Source organism: Mandrillus leucophaeus, unplaced genomic scaffold, assembly GCF_000951045.1.
Source record: "Mandrillus leucophaeus isolate KB7577 unplaced genomic scaffold, Mleu.le_1.0 Scaffold225, whole genome shotgun sequence".
NCBI classification, from domain to species: Eukaryota; Metazoa; Chordata; class Mammalia; order Primates; family Cercopithecidae; genus Mandrillus; species Mandrillus leucophaeus.
In genome coordinates, this window is record NW_012102310.1 from 2,818,453 (window position 1) to 2,838,316 (window position 19,864).

Below are 19,864 nucleotides of genomic sequence, written 5' to 3' on the forward strand. Positions count from 1 at the left end.
AAAAAAAAAAATGTATGCTTTCCTATACTGTTGTGGTCAATGTTGTCCTTTGTGATTCCATTCTCAGGTCCAAATGCTACTTTGAAACCCAGCCCAGAGAGGCAACCTCTTCAGTCTGTTCTAGGGTTCCTTTTCCTTCCAATTCTCTTCCCTGTACTAGTTTTTCTTTTTGTGGGAAAACACTTAACCTCACTCATCACTCTTCCCTAAGATATGATTTCTGGTTGCACTTTATATGTTTAGTCTTTTGCTTTTTTTTAAGATGTAGAAGTCCAGTTATTGTCATAGAAATCCTTGTTCTTCAACACAATTTCTGTTATAGCTTAGAAGAACCTATTTAACTTTACAAAGCCAGTAATTTGAATATACCAGGGAGCAGTGCTTATAGAAATGTAATGCTACTGCTTGAATGTTGAAGGAAAACAGTAATGTTTTAAATAAGTACAGGGTTAACATTAGCTCAGCTAATATTTTTAAATCATCTGATTATATCATAATATTTTCTAATCAGGTTACAGATTAGTGTATTTTTATTCAAATAGACTTTTAACTTCATAGAAGAGGCAGTCTTTCCCCTATTACTTCTCCCTATTTCTTTGATTATTTATGATTCCTTAAAAATAAGTTACTTTATCCCATTGAAACACATATACCTCTGTGTAGTATATGGAATAACAAAAATAGTCATAATCATTTTTATACAACTGAGTGGTAGGTTACTTACAAAACGTCAATCAAACGCTAAAATAAATAATGTTTAAAAATGTAGGAGCAGCTTGCTGTGACAGACAAAGATAGTATGTAATACTGTCAGTACTAAAAAAAAGTCATCACGAATGTTTAGGACTTCATGGAAAATCAGAGTAGATCTTCTGATGTTGTTTCTTCATAGCAGGTTCACTGCACGAAAGAAATATGTTATCATATACGTTGCCTTCTATTTCATCCTCATACTTATGGTGAGAAATGAGTACTGTGAGAGAAATATCATAGAGGCAAATGATGAAGCTACAAGGTCATTATAACTTCCTGCAATTTTCCTTAGTTAGTTAGGTAAACTATATTTGGATGAATATCTATGATTTAAGAGTTTAACAATAATAATGGTTTACAATATTAATAAACTTCTCATGGTTAATGGAAACATATTTCATATTAAGGCAGTGAGTTACTAATAACAATATGTATCATGTAGCAAATATATATTTTAAGTGAAAGTCCATATTCCAAAGTATAAATTCATTAAATCATCACAATAATTCCATTGGTTGAGGTATTAGTCTGTTTTCACACTGCTATAAAGACATACCTGAGACTGGGTAATTTATAAGGAGAAGAGGTTTAATTGACTCACGGTTCTGCAGGATCCATAGGTAGCATGGCTGGGGAGGCCTCAGGAAACTTACAGTCACGGTGGCAGGTGAAGGAGAAGCAAGCTCATCTTACGTGATGGGAGCCAGAGGAAGAGAGAGAGCCAACAGGGATGTGCTACCCACTTAAAAACAAAACAAAACAAAACAAAACAAAACAAAACAAAAAAACAGATCTCATGAGAACTCTATCAGAACAGCAAGGGGGGAAGTCTGCCCCCATGATTCAGTCACCTCCCACCAGGCCTCTCCTCCAATACTGGGAATAACAATTCAACGTGAAATGTGAGTGGGGACACAGAGCTAAACCATATCAGTAGGGTATAATATTATTGCCATTTTACAGATGAGAATACTATGGAACTTAGAGAAAATCAATGTTCAATCAAAGTCTGCACGAATATTAAGTGGCAGAGCAGACATCCCATCAATGTGAATTGTTCCTCAAAGAATATATGCTATTGCATGATAGACCCTAAAATTCATACTGATAAATGTAAAATATACCATGATAACTTTGATTTTTATCACTTTTAATTATGGTAAATGAATGATTATGCATACAATTGTACTAGAATTTCTAAGCAGCCCTCTTGTAAATGCAATCTCACTAATTCTTCTGAATTTCTTGAGATAAAATTATTAGATGGGATGATATTTATATTAATCACATTGAAGTTCATCAAAACAGTTGAAGAAGACTGGCTTCAGATATCTAGAGATAAACCGTATTGGAAGCTTTAGCCAGAACATTCATGATTAAAATCCTCAATGACCCTTTTACAAAAATTACCAAACACTGAATTATGATTAGTTTGATATTGTTCCCAATTATACCAATTTATTCACTGAAAAAACTATAATTAATTCATAGCATAATCCTGCAAGACACATTACTGCACATTTTATAACTCGTTCAGCTGAAGCTAAGAGGTTAAATACTGTGATTATTATTTTTATGATAATGAACCAGGGGCAATTTTGGAGTTCAAATCCAATTTCAGGACCTGATTTCACCATCCTGTTGTATTTATTTAAAGATCACATTCTAATCACAGTTGACAAGGTTGTTTGTATTCTCTCTCCTCAGAGCATTACAGTAAATTTATTGATGAGTTTTAAATACGTTTATATACCATGTGTCCTTTGCTTGAAGTCTCCTTAAAGACACAACTCATTTTTCCACCTTTTTATTCAGCTTACACATATACAATTTTGAAAGACAGAAATATGTTTGTATATAATATCTTAAAATATGTTTACATGTTACTTTGTAATTTTTGAAATATTTCACCATCTAGATTATAATATCTTTCTGGAAGGCACTGGTTTTCCCCCTCTGGTCATTTCCTTGGAGGGTCTCAAGTATCTTTTACTTATGGAAGACACAGCTGTTTATTAGAAGGAATAAATAAAGTGTGCAGCAATTATTTTTAAATTTGCTTTAAATTTCTTTATATAGTCATTGCTCTCACTGATTGCAGCTGAAGTTAAAACTATGGCCTGAGCAAAATTTCAGATATTAGAGATGCTGGACATATCAAAGCCCTTAAGGTTGAGCTTCCTCTGGAAGAAATCCTGGATCAAACAAAAAATGATTGGTGAGCTAAAACACAGGTGTTAACAACAAGGTATCTTGAAGCCAACTAGCTGGCCTCCCATTTGTTTTCACACCCAAGTCCCAGGATGAATTAGGATAAAGGCTAAGGAACTGTTGACGTGCATTTGGAGAATGAAAGCATTCTTATTTTCACTTTTAGCACATATCAGTTTGTTTTTTCTTTAAACACATACTTGTGTATAATTAATGTCATCATAAAACAAAACCAATGCAATACAGTTTGATGGAAGTGGTGTCACAATAGAGACATTACAGGCCTGGATGAGAATCTGACAGCCTCAGTCTTTTACTTAGATTTCCCTGAGTTCAGATGCAGACAGATTCATGACACCTGTGAATTGGAAGGCAGGAAGAGTTAGTGATAGAAGTAGTGTCAGAAGCAATTAGTACAATTTCTTTAGTCTTCTGATGCCTGCCCTCTCAATTTTTTTAACCTTTGTGAAATTATAACTTTAATAAGTATTTGTTGGAAAGCTATCACAGCAAAATAAAACTAGATGCCATGTGATGATAATAATAGCAAGCATGTTTTTTCATGACTAGCTTTGCGACAGATGCTTTACAAGTGCTATCTTATTTAGTCCTGGCACAATCCTATAATGTAAGTATTATCATTCTCCTTGTTTTACTTTTTTTTTTTTTTTTTTTTTTTAACAAGAGGAATCTGAAGGTTAAGTTACTTGTCCAGGGTCCCACTGGAAGTAAGTGGTCTCAGGTCAGATCTGTCTGACTCCAGAACTTATTCTCGTCACACTTGTGAATCCTTTTTCAACCCATGGCCCCACTCTTTGCCTATGGAGAGATCAACAACTCACGGACTCAACCTGAAGTTTCCACTAGAAGGCCAAAACAATTCTATCATTAAAAGGATGTGTAAAGAAGGAGAATATGCTCAATGTTTTAAATTCTGAACAGTATAAAATCCATACAAAAAAAGTATGATCATACAAATATAATCAAATCTGTTTTTTTTTTTTTTTTTTTTTTGAGACAGAGTCTCTCACTGTGGCCCAGGATGGAGTGCAGTGTCGCTGTCTCGACTCACTGCAAGCTCTGCCTGCTGGGTTCATGTCATTCTGCTGCCTCCGCCTCCCGAGTAGTTGGGACTACAGGCGCCCGCCACCACGCCTGGCTAATTTTTTTGTATTTTTAGTAGAGACGGGGTTTCACCACGTTGGCTAGGCTGGTCTCAAACTCTCAACCCATGGGATCCGCCCACCTCGGCCTCCCAAAGTGCTGGGATTAAAGGCGTGAGTCACCGCGCCCGGCCAATCAAATCTTAATTGAGAAAAATTATTACCAAATAAAAGCATCTACCTAAAAATCACGTATTTGTGTGCTAATTCAGGAGACAGTTATGCAACTAATTTTTCTTACCCTTCAATATCTTCAACATAGATATCATGGATATTAATAAAAGGAGATGCAATTTTGCTCTCACGTTTATTTTTCTTATGCAACGGGATGCTTCTAGTTGTTTACATCTTTCAGGAAACTTAATCACCACCAGATATGTATTAGTCTTCTGATGACAGTAGGACTACTTTGTATTTTCTAATAGAAATGAACACTTTTTCTTCTGTGTTGTAATCTTGTAATATTTGGACCCAAGATTCATTCAAAATGCTTCGCAGTCCCATTTCTAGGTTTTTGCCATATAACAATACTGGCATATGAGTTCAGAAAGATACATATATCAGGCTGTCTCTTGCAACTTTAGATGTAATAGAAACATATTTAAACAAGTTAAGTATCTATCAACTGGGGGATTGATATAATATATAATGTAATATTAACAATAGATGAATATACATGAAATGGCTCTTACAGAAGCTGTTAAAATATTGTTACATATAAATTTGAAACTGTAAAATAATATTTAAAATTTGAGCCAGATTTGGTTAAAAATGTCATCTAGTGTGTGTATGGGTATATATGTGTGTGTGTGTGTGTGTGTGTGTGTTCTGTGGTATAGTGTGAAGTGGGGTGTAGACACATCAATTCTAGAACTCTTCATACCAAACTATTCAAAAATAGACAGGGTTGAAAGTTGTGGGGAGACTTTGACCTTTTAGTTTCTATACTTCTGATTTATTATTATTACTTTTTAAATGTGAATTTGCTTTGTGAGAAATGTTTAAAATGTTTTTAATATGCTTGGCATTTAGTGTTCATGACTATAAAATGCAACTTACCTTTTCAGCCTAATTTTCCCTAATTTTAGACATTCTGCCTCAATTACAGATTTTACAGCTGTGTCCTAGATTTCTTTGCCTGTCGGCTTTTCTATATGTCATACCCTCTGCAAGGAAGGTCCTTCTCCTCGCTTCTCATGCTCAGGTTCTATTTTATTTCCAGTTCTAATTCCAGTGCTTCTAATAATACTTTTTACAAGCATATATCTTATTTTCTTTCTTCTATTCTCATTTCAAGTATTTCATTTTTCTGTTACATCACATCATTGTCTGCCTTGTAATAAATCCACTAATATATGCATATGCACCACCCATGAAGCTGAAATCTTCATGTTTATTTTTTCCCTTAAAATTAGTAAGTATTCTATTTAATTGAAAAGCTTAACAGTGTTTTATTTTTGTAAAATTTTTGTATATCATGATCTGCTGTTGAAGCGACACCTCTATTCTATGTCAAATTCTCAATTTTGTGCCTTACAATTCACTTCTGAATTCTGCATTGTAATTTCTATGTAATAACTCCATTTGCTGCCTCTATTCTCTCATATAAACACATTTCAAGAGGCTTAAATGGAAGATGACAATCCAAATAAAATATCTTAGACAGGAAGGTATTTGTAATTATTTCATAAAATGATGCCAAAATCTTGTCACACATACAGTATCTCACATGACAAATTCAATAGTCTTCTCAGAGAAGCACAATTTTTTATAGTAATGTTTCTATGTAAATCAGTCCAGGTGGCTTTCTTTTACATGAACAGGCAGGATTGTTTTCAAAATGATAGAAACAATAAAGGGAGAGAAAACCCAAACTGGTTTGCAATGGGAGTTTCCTCAGTAGTCATCCCGCAGGGAAGTTTTGCTTTGTCACAAGTGACTAGCCCTTAATTTTGAGAGTGAATCATCCCCTTTGAAACGAGAGATAAGTTGGGGAAAGAGCTGTTTAAAAATTACTTTACAACTATTTCCTTTAGAGCTATGACTTCTTAAACTGGAATGTGATCCAGAATAGCTTCCCTTTGAATCCAACATTTGTCTTCAGCATTTGATTGTCTCTCTTTTCCCTCACCCCATCTCACTTTTTCCTTCTCTCTGTTCAACAGATTTACACTGACTGGGCCAACCACTACCTAGCAAAATCGGGCCACAAGCGACTGATCAAGGACTTGCAACAAGACATTGCAGATGGAGTACTCCTAGCAGAAATCATCCAGATTATTGGTAAGACCTTCCTTCTGAAAGAAAGCATAAAAGTCTCTGCTGCCATCTCTTTGGTAAAGCACAACTTAAGTTAAGCGCCTTACTGAACTGGTCCATGTGTCTCTGAGATTCATGGAGCTCTCTCCTGATTTAATTAAAATGTTTATGTAAGGATGTTTGAAAAAGGCAGTTTGGCCATACTTTTAAATAACTGGAACTGTATCTTTATATACATAAACTTGCTAACCTTTGTTGAATCATTTGAATTGAACTGTCAGAAATGAATGCTTCATTAAACCATATGTCTCCCATGTGTGTATTTCGTTAGCTGGAGCAACTCATACACTCTGAGATGCCTTGAAACTGTATCCTGATCCAACAGGGACAATTGTGAAAGGCTTCATGTCAGCAGTCATTTGGCATAGGCTAAAGAATTAGCAGCAACTTCCTTCTCACTCATTTTTTTTTTTTTTTTTTTTTGCCTGATTTGTGCGTATAGAATTGGCGGCTGTTAACAAGTGTGTCTTCTTGTGTACTGCTTGGAAGACAGAATATATGTAGCAGGAGCATTTTTGCTTGGTATTTTTTTCCTGTTTTCATGTGTGTGTTTCACTTCATTGCTTAAGCATGTCGTTCTTTTTTTCTCTCTTTTATTTTATCTCTTGGCTTTAGCAAATGAAAAAGTTGAAGATATCAATGGATGTCCTAGAAGTCAGTCTCAGATGGTAAGAATCATATTTATTCTCAATATATAATGCTGATCTTCACTTCCAGAATTAATTGCATTTGTAAATGGATATTATTTTTTTTCTGCATGTCTTCCTGCTTAAGAAACCATTTGATCCCATTCTCTCATATGTATTTGTGTGGGTTCAGTTTAGGCACATCAATATCATTAAGTGACTCCTATATACACATGACATATTTCCAGATGTCTTATTAGATCCTTGCCTTTTTTTTTGTTCTGCTGTTCTGTATAATTTAATTTAACACTGGTCTTAATGGTAGTAAATTTCATTTCTACTTTTAAGTGGATTATTTTTGTCTGAACAACTGGCTTAAAGAACAGGCCTTGCCATGTGCATTTTAAAGTATATAAATAGTATTTTCTTTGTTCATAACAAAGTCCAGTGTAAACACATGGACTCTTCAACACTTCTGGAAATAGTTCTCAAGGCATGTTGCTGTAAGTTTGGTGATCAGTGACTGATTTTGAGATATGATTCATAGTCTCTTCCAGAAAGCTTTCAGCCTGGATATCTGCGTCTTTCCCAGCTATCTCTTATCTTTATCAACTAATAAAAACGTACAGTTTTATAATAAAGTCAAAGAGTAATAAACTACAGAGATAAAAATCTATTTCTTAATTAAAAAGTCACGACTTAGTTTTATAGGAAAACCTGAAATATAAAATGCCTTAACTAAAGTTACATCAAGCAGATACAATCAGGAATGACAGCCAAAATCCACAAGATGAAGCTTTCTCCAAAACTCTTCAGCACAGAATAGGCATTTTAAATGAATTTAATGAGTTCTTAGTTGTCAGAAACTTGGAAGAATAAAAAAAATCTATCAACTTTTAAAATCTGCTGACCTGCTTTACTTAATGTCAGAAAACTGAAATCCAGAATCATAAACATAATTTATTTTTAAAAGTGATTAACTATCATGTCTATTTTTAAAATAATTGGCCAGGTGTGGTGGCTCACACCTGTAATTCCAGCACTTTGGGTTGCCAAGGCGGGTGGATCACCTGAAGTCAGGAGTTCGAGACCAGCCTGACCAACATGGAGAAACCCCGTCTCTACTAAAATTACAAAATTAGCTGGGCATGGTGGCACATGCCTGTAATCCCAGCTACTCAGGAGGCTGAGGCAGGAGAATCGCTTGAACCGGGGAGGCAGAGGTTGTGGTGAGCTGAGATCGCGCCATTGCACTCTAGCCTGGGCAATAAGAGCAAAACTCTGTCTCAAAATAAATAAATAAATAAATAAATATAATAAAATAAAATAAAATAATAAAATAAATTAAAAAATAAAAAATAATTACTCCCAGGACCTATTATAATGTCATGAACTCTGTGTATGTGGTTGTGAAAAAAATCACTGTAAAAGAAAGGATTTCTATACAATCCTTCAGTTTTAAGAAAACTTCCTGATCTAATTACTTTGGGCACAAAAATGACTCTGTGGGAATTAATTACAGTTGTTTTCTGAGGCTTTACTGTGAACAAGCCAAATCAGAATACATTTAGACCTTGATACAGTAATAAGCTGTGTGATGTTGAGAAAAATATGTAACTTCTTTGAGTCTCATTTTCTCATCTGTAAAATGAACCTTAATTAGAATGTGACAATGAAGTATGTATGTGAACATTCTTTATTAACAAAACTAAAATGCAATGCAGAATAGTATTGCTACAAACTTTGTACAGGACACATGTATAGATCAATACCTGTTAAAAGATTTTTAAGGCTTTCAGTTAAAAAGCTCAACAGTCCCCCGAAACCATAATTATGTTTCTTAAACCCAACATGGTTGCTTTTGCTTTCATTATTTTGACCATGAGGAGGTGTTGAATAATATAAAGCATTTTAAGTCTAGAAATTCTCACCTACTTGGCTATCATTCCAATTTGAGTCTGGGATTACAGAGAATTCAATAAACAGGCAAGCTTACACTCAGTGATGGAAAAAAAATTGCAAAGCTCATAACAATGGTTAATAGAGATGCTGTTTTTACCTATTTATCTGAAACAGCTGTTTCTAGAGACTCTACAAGTCTGTGAAAAGATTCTCTTGAGTTTCAGACTCTGTTATTTTTTATTACTTCTTATTCCTGTTAACTGCAAAATATCATGTTACAGATATTTTGCAAGTTATGTTGATATTTCCACTTCTGATTAAAACAAAATAGAAAGACCAAACTCTGAGAAATGTAAATGCTATAAAAAAGGTAGTTTATCCAGCCAAAAAGCATTAGTTGGAATCATATTGAATATTGACTAAGAATGACTTAGATCCTCATTTCTTTATGATGTGGTTGAATTTTGAATCTGAATTTGGCATGCCTTCAATATCTTGATTCAGAAAAAATACATATGAAATAAATGTAACTTTTTTGATTGAATTATTTTTGCCTCTGTTCTTAAGAATTTGTGTAAGCGGTATTAGTGAATACAAATTCCAGACTTTAATTGAGACAAGAACAAAAAGGAAAGATAATTATGATAGCAAGACTAGGCTTAAGAATTTCATGTATCTACTCCAAACAGGATGTTGCCTGTTCCTTGATTGCATAACACTGGCAGGTGCTACATTAGTAAGAGTGAGTGGTATACTTACTCATAGCACTACTTTGGCCACCTCTTTCTTATACCTGGTCTTTTGTGGCCTTTGGTTGCCGTTGGAGGTTAATAACAAAAGATAAAGTAAAATTAGGTCTGCTACTATTTTTAATCACAAATTGTTTTTATTTAAATGTTAAACTTGCTAACCTTTATTGAATCATTTTAAGCCTTTAAGGATAGAAAAATCCATTTTGTCGTATGAATCTACAATGTATTGATAAATTTCCATAGTAGCCAGGTAATTCACATGTAATCAATATTTACTGAGCACTGAGTACAAGGTATAACGACATTTGAATGAACTACACTTGAGAACTGGAGGAGCAAATGTTTAGATAAATAACAGCAACAGTTACATAGGCAAGAACAAAAAGACTGAGAGTGGAATAAGTTTGGTGCATTCCACAAATAGATAGAAGAGAACCGTGGATTAGGCACAAGGAGAGTTGTTTGAAGGGAACAAGGAAGCCTGATAGTGTGGGGCCAAAGTAAGGAGTTGCTATGGTATTCTAACTCAGTCACAGAGCCTTTGGAAGATTTTTAAAGCTGGGATGTGGTATGATCTAATATAAATATTTTAAAAGATCACCCTAGATGCTTCATGGGGATTATAAAGTAAGTAAATGTTGGTGTCCAGTTGAATGTGGGTGATGGAGAGTACAGGGAGCTTAAAATGGCCCCAATTTTTTAGCTTGAATGGGTAAGTAATTACCATAAACAAGATGATTATTATAGAAGCAGAAAAAAATGTCTTAAAAAGGTGGAGGGGGGGAAGGTGGTGAATTCATTTTTCAACATGTGGACTTGATGTATCTATTAAAACATCAATTTGGAGGTAACTTTAGGCTATTAGACATGTGTTTCTGAAGGTCAGAAAAGGGTATTGGTTAGAATATACTGAAAGAATAGGTAATAGTTAAAGCCATGGACAAGAATGGAATCTTACAGGAGGTCTGCATAAAGTCACAGGAGAAGAAACTTGAGGTTTTTCACTCTAGGAAATATAAATATTCATGTGATAGAGGTATAGGAGTCAGGAAAGGGAAAGAATGTTGAGAGAGTGAGACTATCATTGAGGAACACAATCACAGATGTGGACTGCTAATCCTTAGGGAAGATGCTGTAGTTGAAGCTCTAATACTTGGACTACCCCAGCAAGTTAGGGTGAAGTAAGATGAGCAGAATGTGTAACATGCTGTCAAATATTATGCAGCTAAATAGCTGGTGTACTGGAATGAGGTATTTATTTTTGGTAATTGGATAGGCATTGATTACATATATGTGAACATCTTCTGTAGAGTGATAATGTGTTAAGAAGTAACTGAGAAGTGCCTATATACATTGAGTCATGAATAATTTTTCTAAGAGTGTCCTGTTAAGACACTGTTAGAGAAGAAAAAATAAATAAATAGTTTGAGAAGAAGACAGAGTTGAGGGGAGGTTTTGCAAGGCAGGAAGTAAGCAGAGAAGGAGGAAGCAGTAGAGGGAGAGGAAAGGGTCCAGGGAAATGAAGTGGTAAGTGACTATATGACGTCCTAAAGGAAGTAGAAGAGGAGGAAATTTTGGTCTGTGTGGAAAATTTGATGCTGGAAAACAATGGGGATACATTTGCTTCTGTATCATGTCATAAAAGGTTATGACGGGGTGAAGATACTGATACTTGAAAAAGTATGTATGTAACATATTTGTATAAACACAAATCTCTCCATAGTAGCTACCACTGAAAGGATTATGACTGGGACAGGGAAGAAACACATAAGTAGAGGCAAGTTATTTGAAGGACTTTAGTTCTGTGGGGTATAATGCACTCTATTATTCTGCTTTTACAACTTACGTAAGTGTTACATGTATTATTTTGTGTACATCAAATATAGTAAATAATTTCAAAGTAGAAAAGAAAGTATATTAAATAGAAACTAGAGGAATTTAAATTAATATAACAACTTCAGAATTTTAGATAATATGAATGTACTTTCTTTTCATGTGATTTTCTAATGGTTTAATGGTTACTTTATTTATTTATTATTATTATTATTTTTTGAGACGGAGTCTTGCTCTGTCACCCAAGCTGGAGTACAATGGTGTGATCTCGGCTTATTGCGACTTCCGCCTCCTGGGTTCAAGCGATTCTCCTTGCCTCAGCCTCCTGAGTAACTGGGATTACAGGCGCCCACCACCATGCCTGGCTAATTTTTTTTTTTTTTTTTTTTTTTTGTATTTTTAATAGGGACAGGGTTTCACCATGTTGGCCAGGGTGGTTTCGAACTCCTGACCTCAGGTGAGCCACCTGTCTCGGCCTCCCAAAGTACTGGGATTACAGGCATGAGCCACCACAGCTGGCCATAGTTACCTTATAATAAAGAAAAATTCACCACGTGTGTGTGTGTGTATGTGTGTGTGTGTGCGCGCGTGCGCAACTTAGGGAGAAAATTTAACTCTCTCTATATAATATGTGTGTGTGTGTGTGGAGATATATATATATATAATGCATGTATATATAATCCCTACAATAATTCTTTTGAATAGCATAGTCTAAAGAGCACATATTTAAAAAAGTATGAATGTGCCCTTTTAGCAGTTTATTAGTATAATTACTGAGATATTGTGGTTCATATTTATCTTAAGTTTCGAAGTCATGGTTATTTTCCTTTGATGAGCTTGAGACTAAACTGGTCCTGGAAAACAGAACTTAGTTTGTTGGAGCTTACTCAACACTAAATTTAACCTCATCCAAAGATAAGTTACTAATGTGGATGGCACCTGTTAAGTAATTCCTAGGTGGGCGGTATCAAGATTCAAAATATATATTGCACATCCCAACTTTGGTGAGCTTACATGAGGAAATAAATTAGTAAACTATAAATACCAGGAATGTCCCAAATGCCCAGCAAATTAAAAATAGCAAAAATATGCCCAACATTTACTTAGAATGCAGAGACACAAGTGCAAGTTTCTTAGACAAAAATGTTAGACATGTAGGGTAAAAGTTGTTTCAAAGACATTTTTAAAAACAACTTTAAATAGACCATTATATTTAAGGATCTTCACAAATGCACAGAAGAATGAGGACATCTGATTACGTGAAATAATTGCAAACCAAGTAAGACAGCTAAGGATCTGGCAAGTGTAGTTCACAGCTTGTCCTTCCTGTTTCTTGGCTCTATTTTACCATAATAGCTCAATTGTTTTCCAGTCACAACCTTCAACCTAAGTTTTTAGTATAACATATATATTGTTTACAATTTGCTGATATGAATATTTTTGGCTCCTTATTCCTTTTTAACTCCTAGTAGCTGGAAAATTAGATTTAAGTATTTCCTGCCTATCGGATTCCACGTCTCCTGGGGTTATGGCTCCCAGAATCATTACTGTTATGGAATTCACATCTTTAATCCCATTTGGGATAGAGATTTCTTGATCCTATTTCTAATGTTTATATTTATCTGGAAAGTGAAACTATTCTGAATAGTAAAAAAAGCCCAGGCTTTTATCAGTAGCCTGTCCTTTAAAGTTTTATTTTTTTCAGCTACTGCTTGTAATCACTCTTCTTTTAAAGGATTTTTTGTTTGTTTGTTTTTTAGGTAAGATAAGAAGATGAGGTTCTTAACCAAATAGGGAAGAGATAAAATACTGGAATGCTCTTAAAGGTTTAATAAAATCTTATATATGGCACACTGCAAAATTGTAGCACTATGACTCAGAGGAGTGGAATATTGCTAAGTTAGTCCAGTCACATGATCCCTTGACTTTGAAAATATTCATCTTCTGGAATGGCTAGAAAAAGATAGCTTAATGAAGACAAATGCTTTCCTACAAATAGAATTCTGATCTATAAAGAAATACTAACTGAAAATCTTTACTTTGTATTTTTCTTGATGATTTCATTATTTTTATACAGATTCAAACTTTGCAAAAATGTGTATAAACTACTAGTATTAGGGAATTTATATTTCAGTTATTAGAATATTGCCTAAATGATTTTTAAATCTGCTTGTCTCTAGAGGTTGCTCCACACATTAGTCAAGTTCAAATGAAGTAATTGACATAACATAGAGGCATTAAGAGGCAGTGTGTGTTGTTAAAAGGACAAAGGTCACTGGAATTCTAATTTTGTATATGTGACCCAGGAAAAGGCATTCAGTAAATGCTCAGGGCCTCTGCTCATTTCTGCAATGAGGAAATTGGACAGATAACTCTAAAGTCAATTGGAACTCTGATTTGCTACCTTGATTTTAAAAAAAAATGCCAAAGAGGATGATTTCTCTTCGGTTTTAGTAAGTCTAATTTACAAAGAAAAACAGCAACGTGAAATCATTTTGTTGCGGGAATTCTTTGGTCTGCCATTTAGAAATTAAATAGAAGTTAAAAATATAAGAACACCTTGTTGTATTAACTTTATATTACAGAATAAATAGCTTAAATGTTGTTCTCATTGTTGTCAATATTTATACTTGTTTGTGTAATTAATATGATAAATAGAAATTGGAATAAAGTAACTTGGTTTGAATTACAGAGTTTTTCTTTGTTTTTGAAGAGAAGATATAATTTTTAAGGACATTAAAATTTATATATGCATATATAACCATTGCAAAATGTAGTTGATATTTCTGCTATATCTTTGAATACTGACCACTTTAATAAATAACTGGCATATTCTTTATCCTGATTTTTTTGTACTTAAAATTCTACAAATTGTTTTTTATTGGCAGCCCAGTATTACTGTAAACACAAAATACAATCATTGTATTTGAAGATATATATAAGAATCCTTTTATAATTTTAACTTTTTACCTTTAATAGTTGGTATTTTTAAGAAACTTATTGGTCTATCTTTCTCAATTGCCCCCCCCCACTGCCAAACTTAATAAAATTATCACTTACAATAATCAGTGGAAAAATATTTAACAGTAGGACAATTTTAACAATCTTAGTTTAGGAAGCAAAATATTAAGATGTGCATCTATTTTCAATATGAATTGTAATACTCCTATCTGAAAAAATCTGTGATAGTTTATATATTTACTATTATTTCAATAATAAGAAAAAGGAGTAAATAAAATGGGGAAAATCTTGTTCATTTAACCTCAGTGCAATTGTATGCAAAATTTATCTTTGATTAGATAAGTATTTTGAAATTTAGTAGAAGTGTCAAAGCTAGTTGCTTCATGAAGTTATATTTAAATTATTTTAATACGATTTCAGTTAAACTGAATTGTGTGGATAGACATAGAAAAAATATTGACATTCCTTGTTATACTTTGAAAAATCATATTTCCCACCTGACTTGTATTAGCCATATTTCAAACAAGAAATACTGGGAAATCATTACATAGAAACATACAACTTCAGAGAAAGATCTGATAGTTCAACGATGTTATTATCACTTATTTATTGAACATTAGTGGTATATACTTAGTGCTGTGCTAGATGTTTTGCTTATACTTTTCATTTAGCCATCACAGTAAACCTATAATACAACTGTGTCTCATTGAGGCAATCTGTGTCCTTTATTTAGTAAGTGGAAGAATTATTGTTTGGACTCTATTTAGTCTATTTAGTCTAGGCCAGATTGTCTTTCGACTTGCTAACAAATACATTTAACAAAATAAGGTCTGGAATTCGGGTCTTTGGATCTTCAGCTCTTTCTTTTTTTCCTTCTCCTCCTCCTCCACTTCCTCCTCCTCTTTATTTTTTTAAAAAGTACTTTTTTAGAGCAAATTTAAGTTCACAGCAAAATTAAGAGAAAAGTACAGATTTCCCATCTACCCCTTTCCCTCACACATGCATAGCCCCCCCCCATATCATCACCACCCAACAGAGTAGTGTATTCATTATAATTAATAAACATATATTGAAACATCGGTATCTCTCAGAATCCATGATTCACATTAAAGTTTACTCTTGGTATTGTACATTAGACAAATGTATAATGACATATGTCTACCATTATAGTGTCATACAGAGTAGTTTTACTGCCCTACACATCCTCTGTGCTCCAACCCCTGGGAGCCAGTGATTGTTTTACTGTCCCTATGGTTTTGCCTATTCTATAGAGGCTGTTACATTATTGGAGTCATACAGAATGTAGTTTTTTCAGGTTGGCTTCTTTCACTTAGTAATGTGGATTTAAGGTTCCTTCATGTCTTTTCATGGCTTGATAGCTCGTTTCTTTTAAGTGCTGAATAGTATTCCATTGTCTGAATGTACCACAGTTTATCCATTCTGCTACTGAAGAACATCTTAGTTGATTCCAAGTTTTGGCAATTATGAAGAAAACTACTATACATTTCCATGGATAGATTCTTGTGTGAACTTAAGTTTTCAACTCCTTTGGGTAAATACTAATAAGTGTGATTGATGGATCATATGACATTTGTTTAGTTTTGTAAGAAACCACCAAACTGTCTTCCAAAGTGTTTTATTTTGCATTCCCACCAGCAATGAGTGAGAATACCTGCTGCTCCACATCCTCACTAGCATTTGGTATTGTCAGTGTTCTGGATTTTGGCCATCCTAATAGATTTGTAATAGCATCTCATTGTAACTTTAATTTGAATTCCCCTGATGACATATGTTGTGGAAATACGCATCTTTTCATATGCTTATACGTCTTCACTCTATCTGTTTTGGTGAGGTATCTGTTAAGGTCTTTGACTCTAGTTTTAAAAACCAGGTTGGGTTGTTTGTTTTCTTGTTGAGTTTTAAGAGTTCTTTGTAAACTTTGGGTGATGACTGTGTCTTCTGTAAATGTTTCTGCTAATCTGTGGTTTGTCTTCTCATTCTTTTGACACTGTGCTTTACAGGGCAGAAGTTTTTAATTTTTATGAAGTCCAGCTTATCAATTATTTATATTATACATCATGTCTTTAGTGTTGTGTCTATTTTTATTCATATATTTGTTGCATGTAGATGTCCAGCTCATCTAGCACTCTTTGTTGAAAAGGTGATCTTTGCTTCATTGTATTGCCTTTGCTGCTTCTTCAGATATCAATTGACTGTGTTAATCTGGGTCTAATTCTGGGCTCTCTATTCTGTTCCACTCATTATTTTCCCATTTTTTCACCAACCCCATACTGTCTTGATTACTCTCTTGATTACATGACTTACTTCATGTAGGTTGTAAAGTTGTGTTGTGTCAGTCCTCCAATTTTGTACTTCTTCAATATTCTATTGGCAATTTAGGTCTTTTGACTCTTCATACAAAGTTTAAAATTAGTTTGTTGATATCCACAAAATAACTACCTGGATTTTGATTGAGATTGCCCTTTCTAAAAAAAATTATTTGGCTCCCCTCCTTCTCCTTCTCCTATGCCCAAACTTGCAATATAAATAAGAATTATTCTTCAATATTACACTTGTTTCTTCTATCTGTGGCAGGGATATAAACTCTCAGGAAACTGGGAGAGGGAGTGGTCTTGTGAGGCAAATAATGATTTATAAATTTTATGGTAAAATTATGAATTTGGCAAATAAGAAGTTGTTTTATGTAACTTTAGCTCTTTATATACATACATATTTTAGGTTTAGAAGAGTTTAATAACTTTATAATAAAACAATAAATTCCCTTGTTTGGTTTTGTTTTCTGGAACAAACTTAAAAGCAGAAATTTATTAAAAAACAAAAGAATGTATCTTCAGGTCAATGAATACTGATGTAATTTTTAATAAGTTATATTTATAACACTATTGCCAATTGTAGTTTATAATGAGGATTTAATATCACCTATAACTGATACAAAATATTAAATGATGTTCATAATTCTCCAATTATCAAGTAAGTTAAATAAGAATAGTAGGGTTTTGAACCTACTAATTGAAAAAGATTTTATCTGATTATATCCTCAGGAACTTTCCATATCTATGTCTATACAGCTAGTCACATACACACACAATTCTGTTCTAGTATACATGAGTTTATAGAGCTTAGCTCCATATTAGGAAGAGTACCTATACATATAAATAATTGAATATACCCTTCTCCATTTCTAGTGTGGATATATGTGTGTGTATACACTCACACCCACACATACCTAGTATGGAGCCAAGCTATTTATAAGCATCTTTAATCCTCACATGATATGTTGATGTGGGAACTTGAATTCTTTTCATGCTCACGTCACAGATGAGGAAACTGAAGCTTTGAGAGAGTAAAAACTTCTCAGTTTCTTATAATGTGAAAATTGTAATACCATGATGCAAATCTAGTTTTATTTAACTGCAAAATTTTTAATTACACTATAGGACCTAATTAATAAATGTACTCCTTGTATCTAATCACGGATCAACTAAGCAAATAAACAAACAGAAATCAAAGAGCAAAACCCAATTAATATCCCCTATTCCTCTCCCTATTCTGCAACACAGACACATTTGAGATGGGAAAGGAAAGCCTGCAAGGGATTGCTTTGCAATGACACAGGGGTAACTAAACTGCACCTCTCATCTTCTCTGTCCCTAGCAATTTTGTCCCTTAACAAATCACATTTCCAGAGGACAAGGCCTGGAATTATGCATGCTCACAATGATCCCTGCTCACTTTTGGGCTTGCCAAAGTTTTGATTTCTACTGCTTTACTGAGTAGACCCTTGTATTAGTTTCCTGTGGCTTCTGTAACAAATTACCACCAATTTGGTGCCTTAAAACAATAGAAATTTAACTTCTCACAGTACTGGAGGGCAGAAATCCATATCACTGGACTGGAATCAAGGTGTCAACAGTACTGTATGTTTTCCAGAGCCTGTAGGGGATATCCATTCCTTTCCTTTTCCAACTTATGGTGGATGCCAGTATTCTTTTACTTGAAGCCACATCAACCATTCTGTATGTTAATCTACTAACATATAAAATGCATTGGATATTTGAGAATATACAAGTAGTTCAACTTGTGAACTTATGAAATATGTGGAACAAGTGGATTTTTGCATACCCATTTCCGACTTTACCTTTACACTACACAGTGTTCATTCTTACATTCAACCAAATATTTTTTGATCCCCTACTTTCTTTGTACCTGGCACTATTTCCTAGCCATCTTCCAACTGTGTAGTAAGCCTGAGTCAGAGGCTGGGAATAGCTTAGTGAGAACGTTTAAATTATAGTGGTAGTAAGCATAATGAGGCAGAAGAGCAAGCTCATTGCAGAAAGACAGGTTTAAGTTTTAGTTCTGGCTCTGCTCCTCATAACTGCGTAAGCTTATATAAGCTATGCTATCTTTCTGAGCCTCTAGTGAACAAACGAAATAATATCGACTTTACTAATATGTACTGTGAAGATGAAAGGGTTTTGTATATGGAGTAAATAGCATACTTGCTTACGACTCTGTATTAACTTCCTTCCTGTATTTGGTTGTTGAATGGTCGAGGAGAACATAGAGCAGCTCCAAATCATTTTCCCTGCATGATAGGATTTTTAAAACTGCAACTTTCTCACATAGTATCTTTTGAGTTAGTGTGTTACAACTTAATTTAAAAATGAAATATACTAAAATAGGATTTTTAAAAAATTAGAGAGTATTTCAGATATGAGTAAAAATTGATTTGTGAAATGTTTATTACTATCTATTAATAAATCTATGTATGTACTCTGTGGTCATTTAAATGGATGTATTCATTGCAATACTGATCATTTCCCTTTTTTGATTAAAACACACGTTTGGATCTCTGATCTTTAAGATCAAGCCTGACTCTTAGCAAGGCATGGAGGATGTTCCTCATTGAGCCCCTACTTATTTCTGTGGCCTTATCTCCCGCCACTGTCTTTCTCTAGATTTCAGGATTCGTGCTCTGGAGTCCCTTCTGCCTGACGCATTCTACCCATGTTCTTCAAACTGATTTGAAGGCTGCTAACCTTTTGAGCAGTTTCACAATAGTACACAATGGGAAGTTGTGGAGAAAGACTTAAATGAGAGTCAATTAAATATTCCTGGCTATTCTGATCTCTTAAAATATCCCTCAACCTATGCTCTTTCTCAACCGTGACCAGTTCACATATAGCTCCTTCCCGCGTTCACCTCATACCACATCTTCTCCTTCAGCAAACCCTTCCTAACCTCTCAGGGACTAACTCAGGCTTCCCTTAAAGCAGCAAAATGTGGGGGTTAGGAACATGGGCTTGGAGTGACCTTGGGC

At 34.1% G+C, this 19,864-nt stretch overlaps 1 protein-coding gene across 2 annotated transcripts in view; it reads left to right on the plus strand.

Annotated features, from left to right (window-relative positions):
* The window catches only part of NAV3 (neuron navigator 3), a 394,671-nt gene that overhangs the window by 99,001 nt on the left and 275,806 nt on the right, over nucleotides 1-19,864 (plus strand). For both annotated transcript variants that reach the window (XM_011981392.1, XM_011981393.1), the window contains exons 2-3: nucleotides 6,293-6,410; nucleotides 7,062-7,114. In XM_011981392.1, the coding sequence (XP_011836782.1) occupies nucleotides 6,293-6,410; nucleotides 7,062-7,114 (171 nt within the window). The remainder of the gene's footprint in view (nucleotides 1-6,292; nucleotides 6,411-7,061; nucleotides 7,115-19,864) is intronic.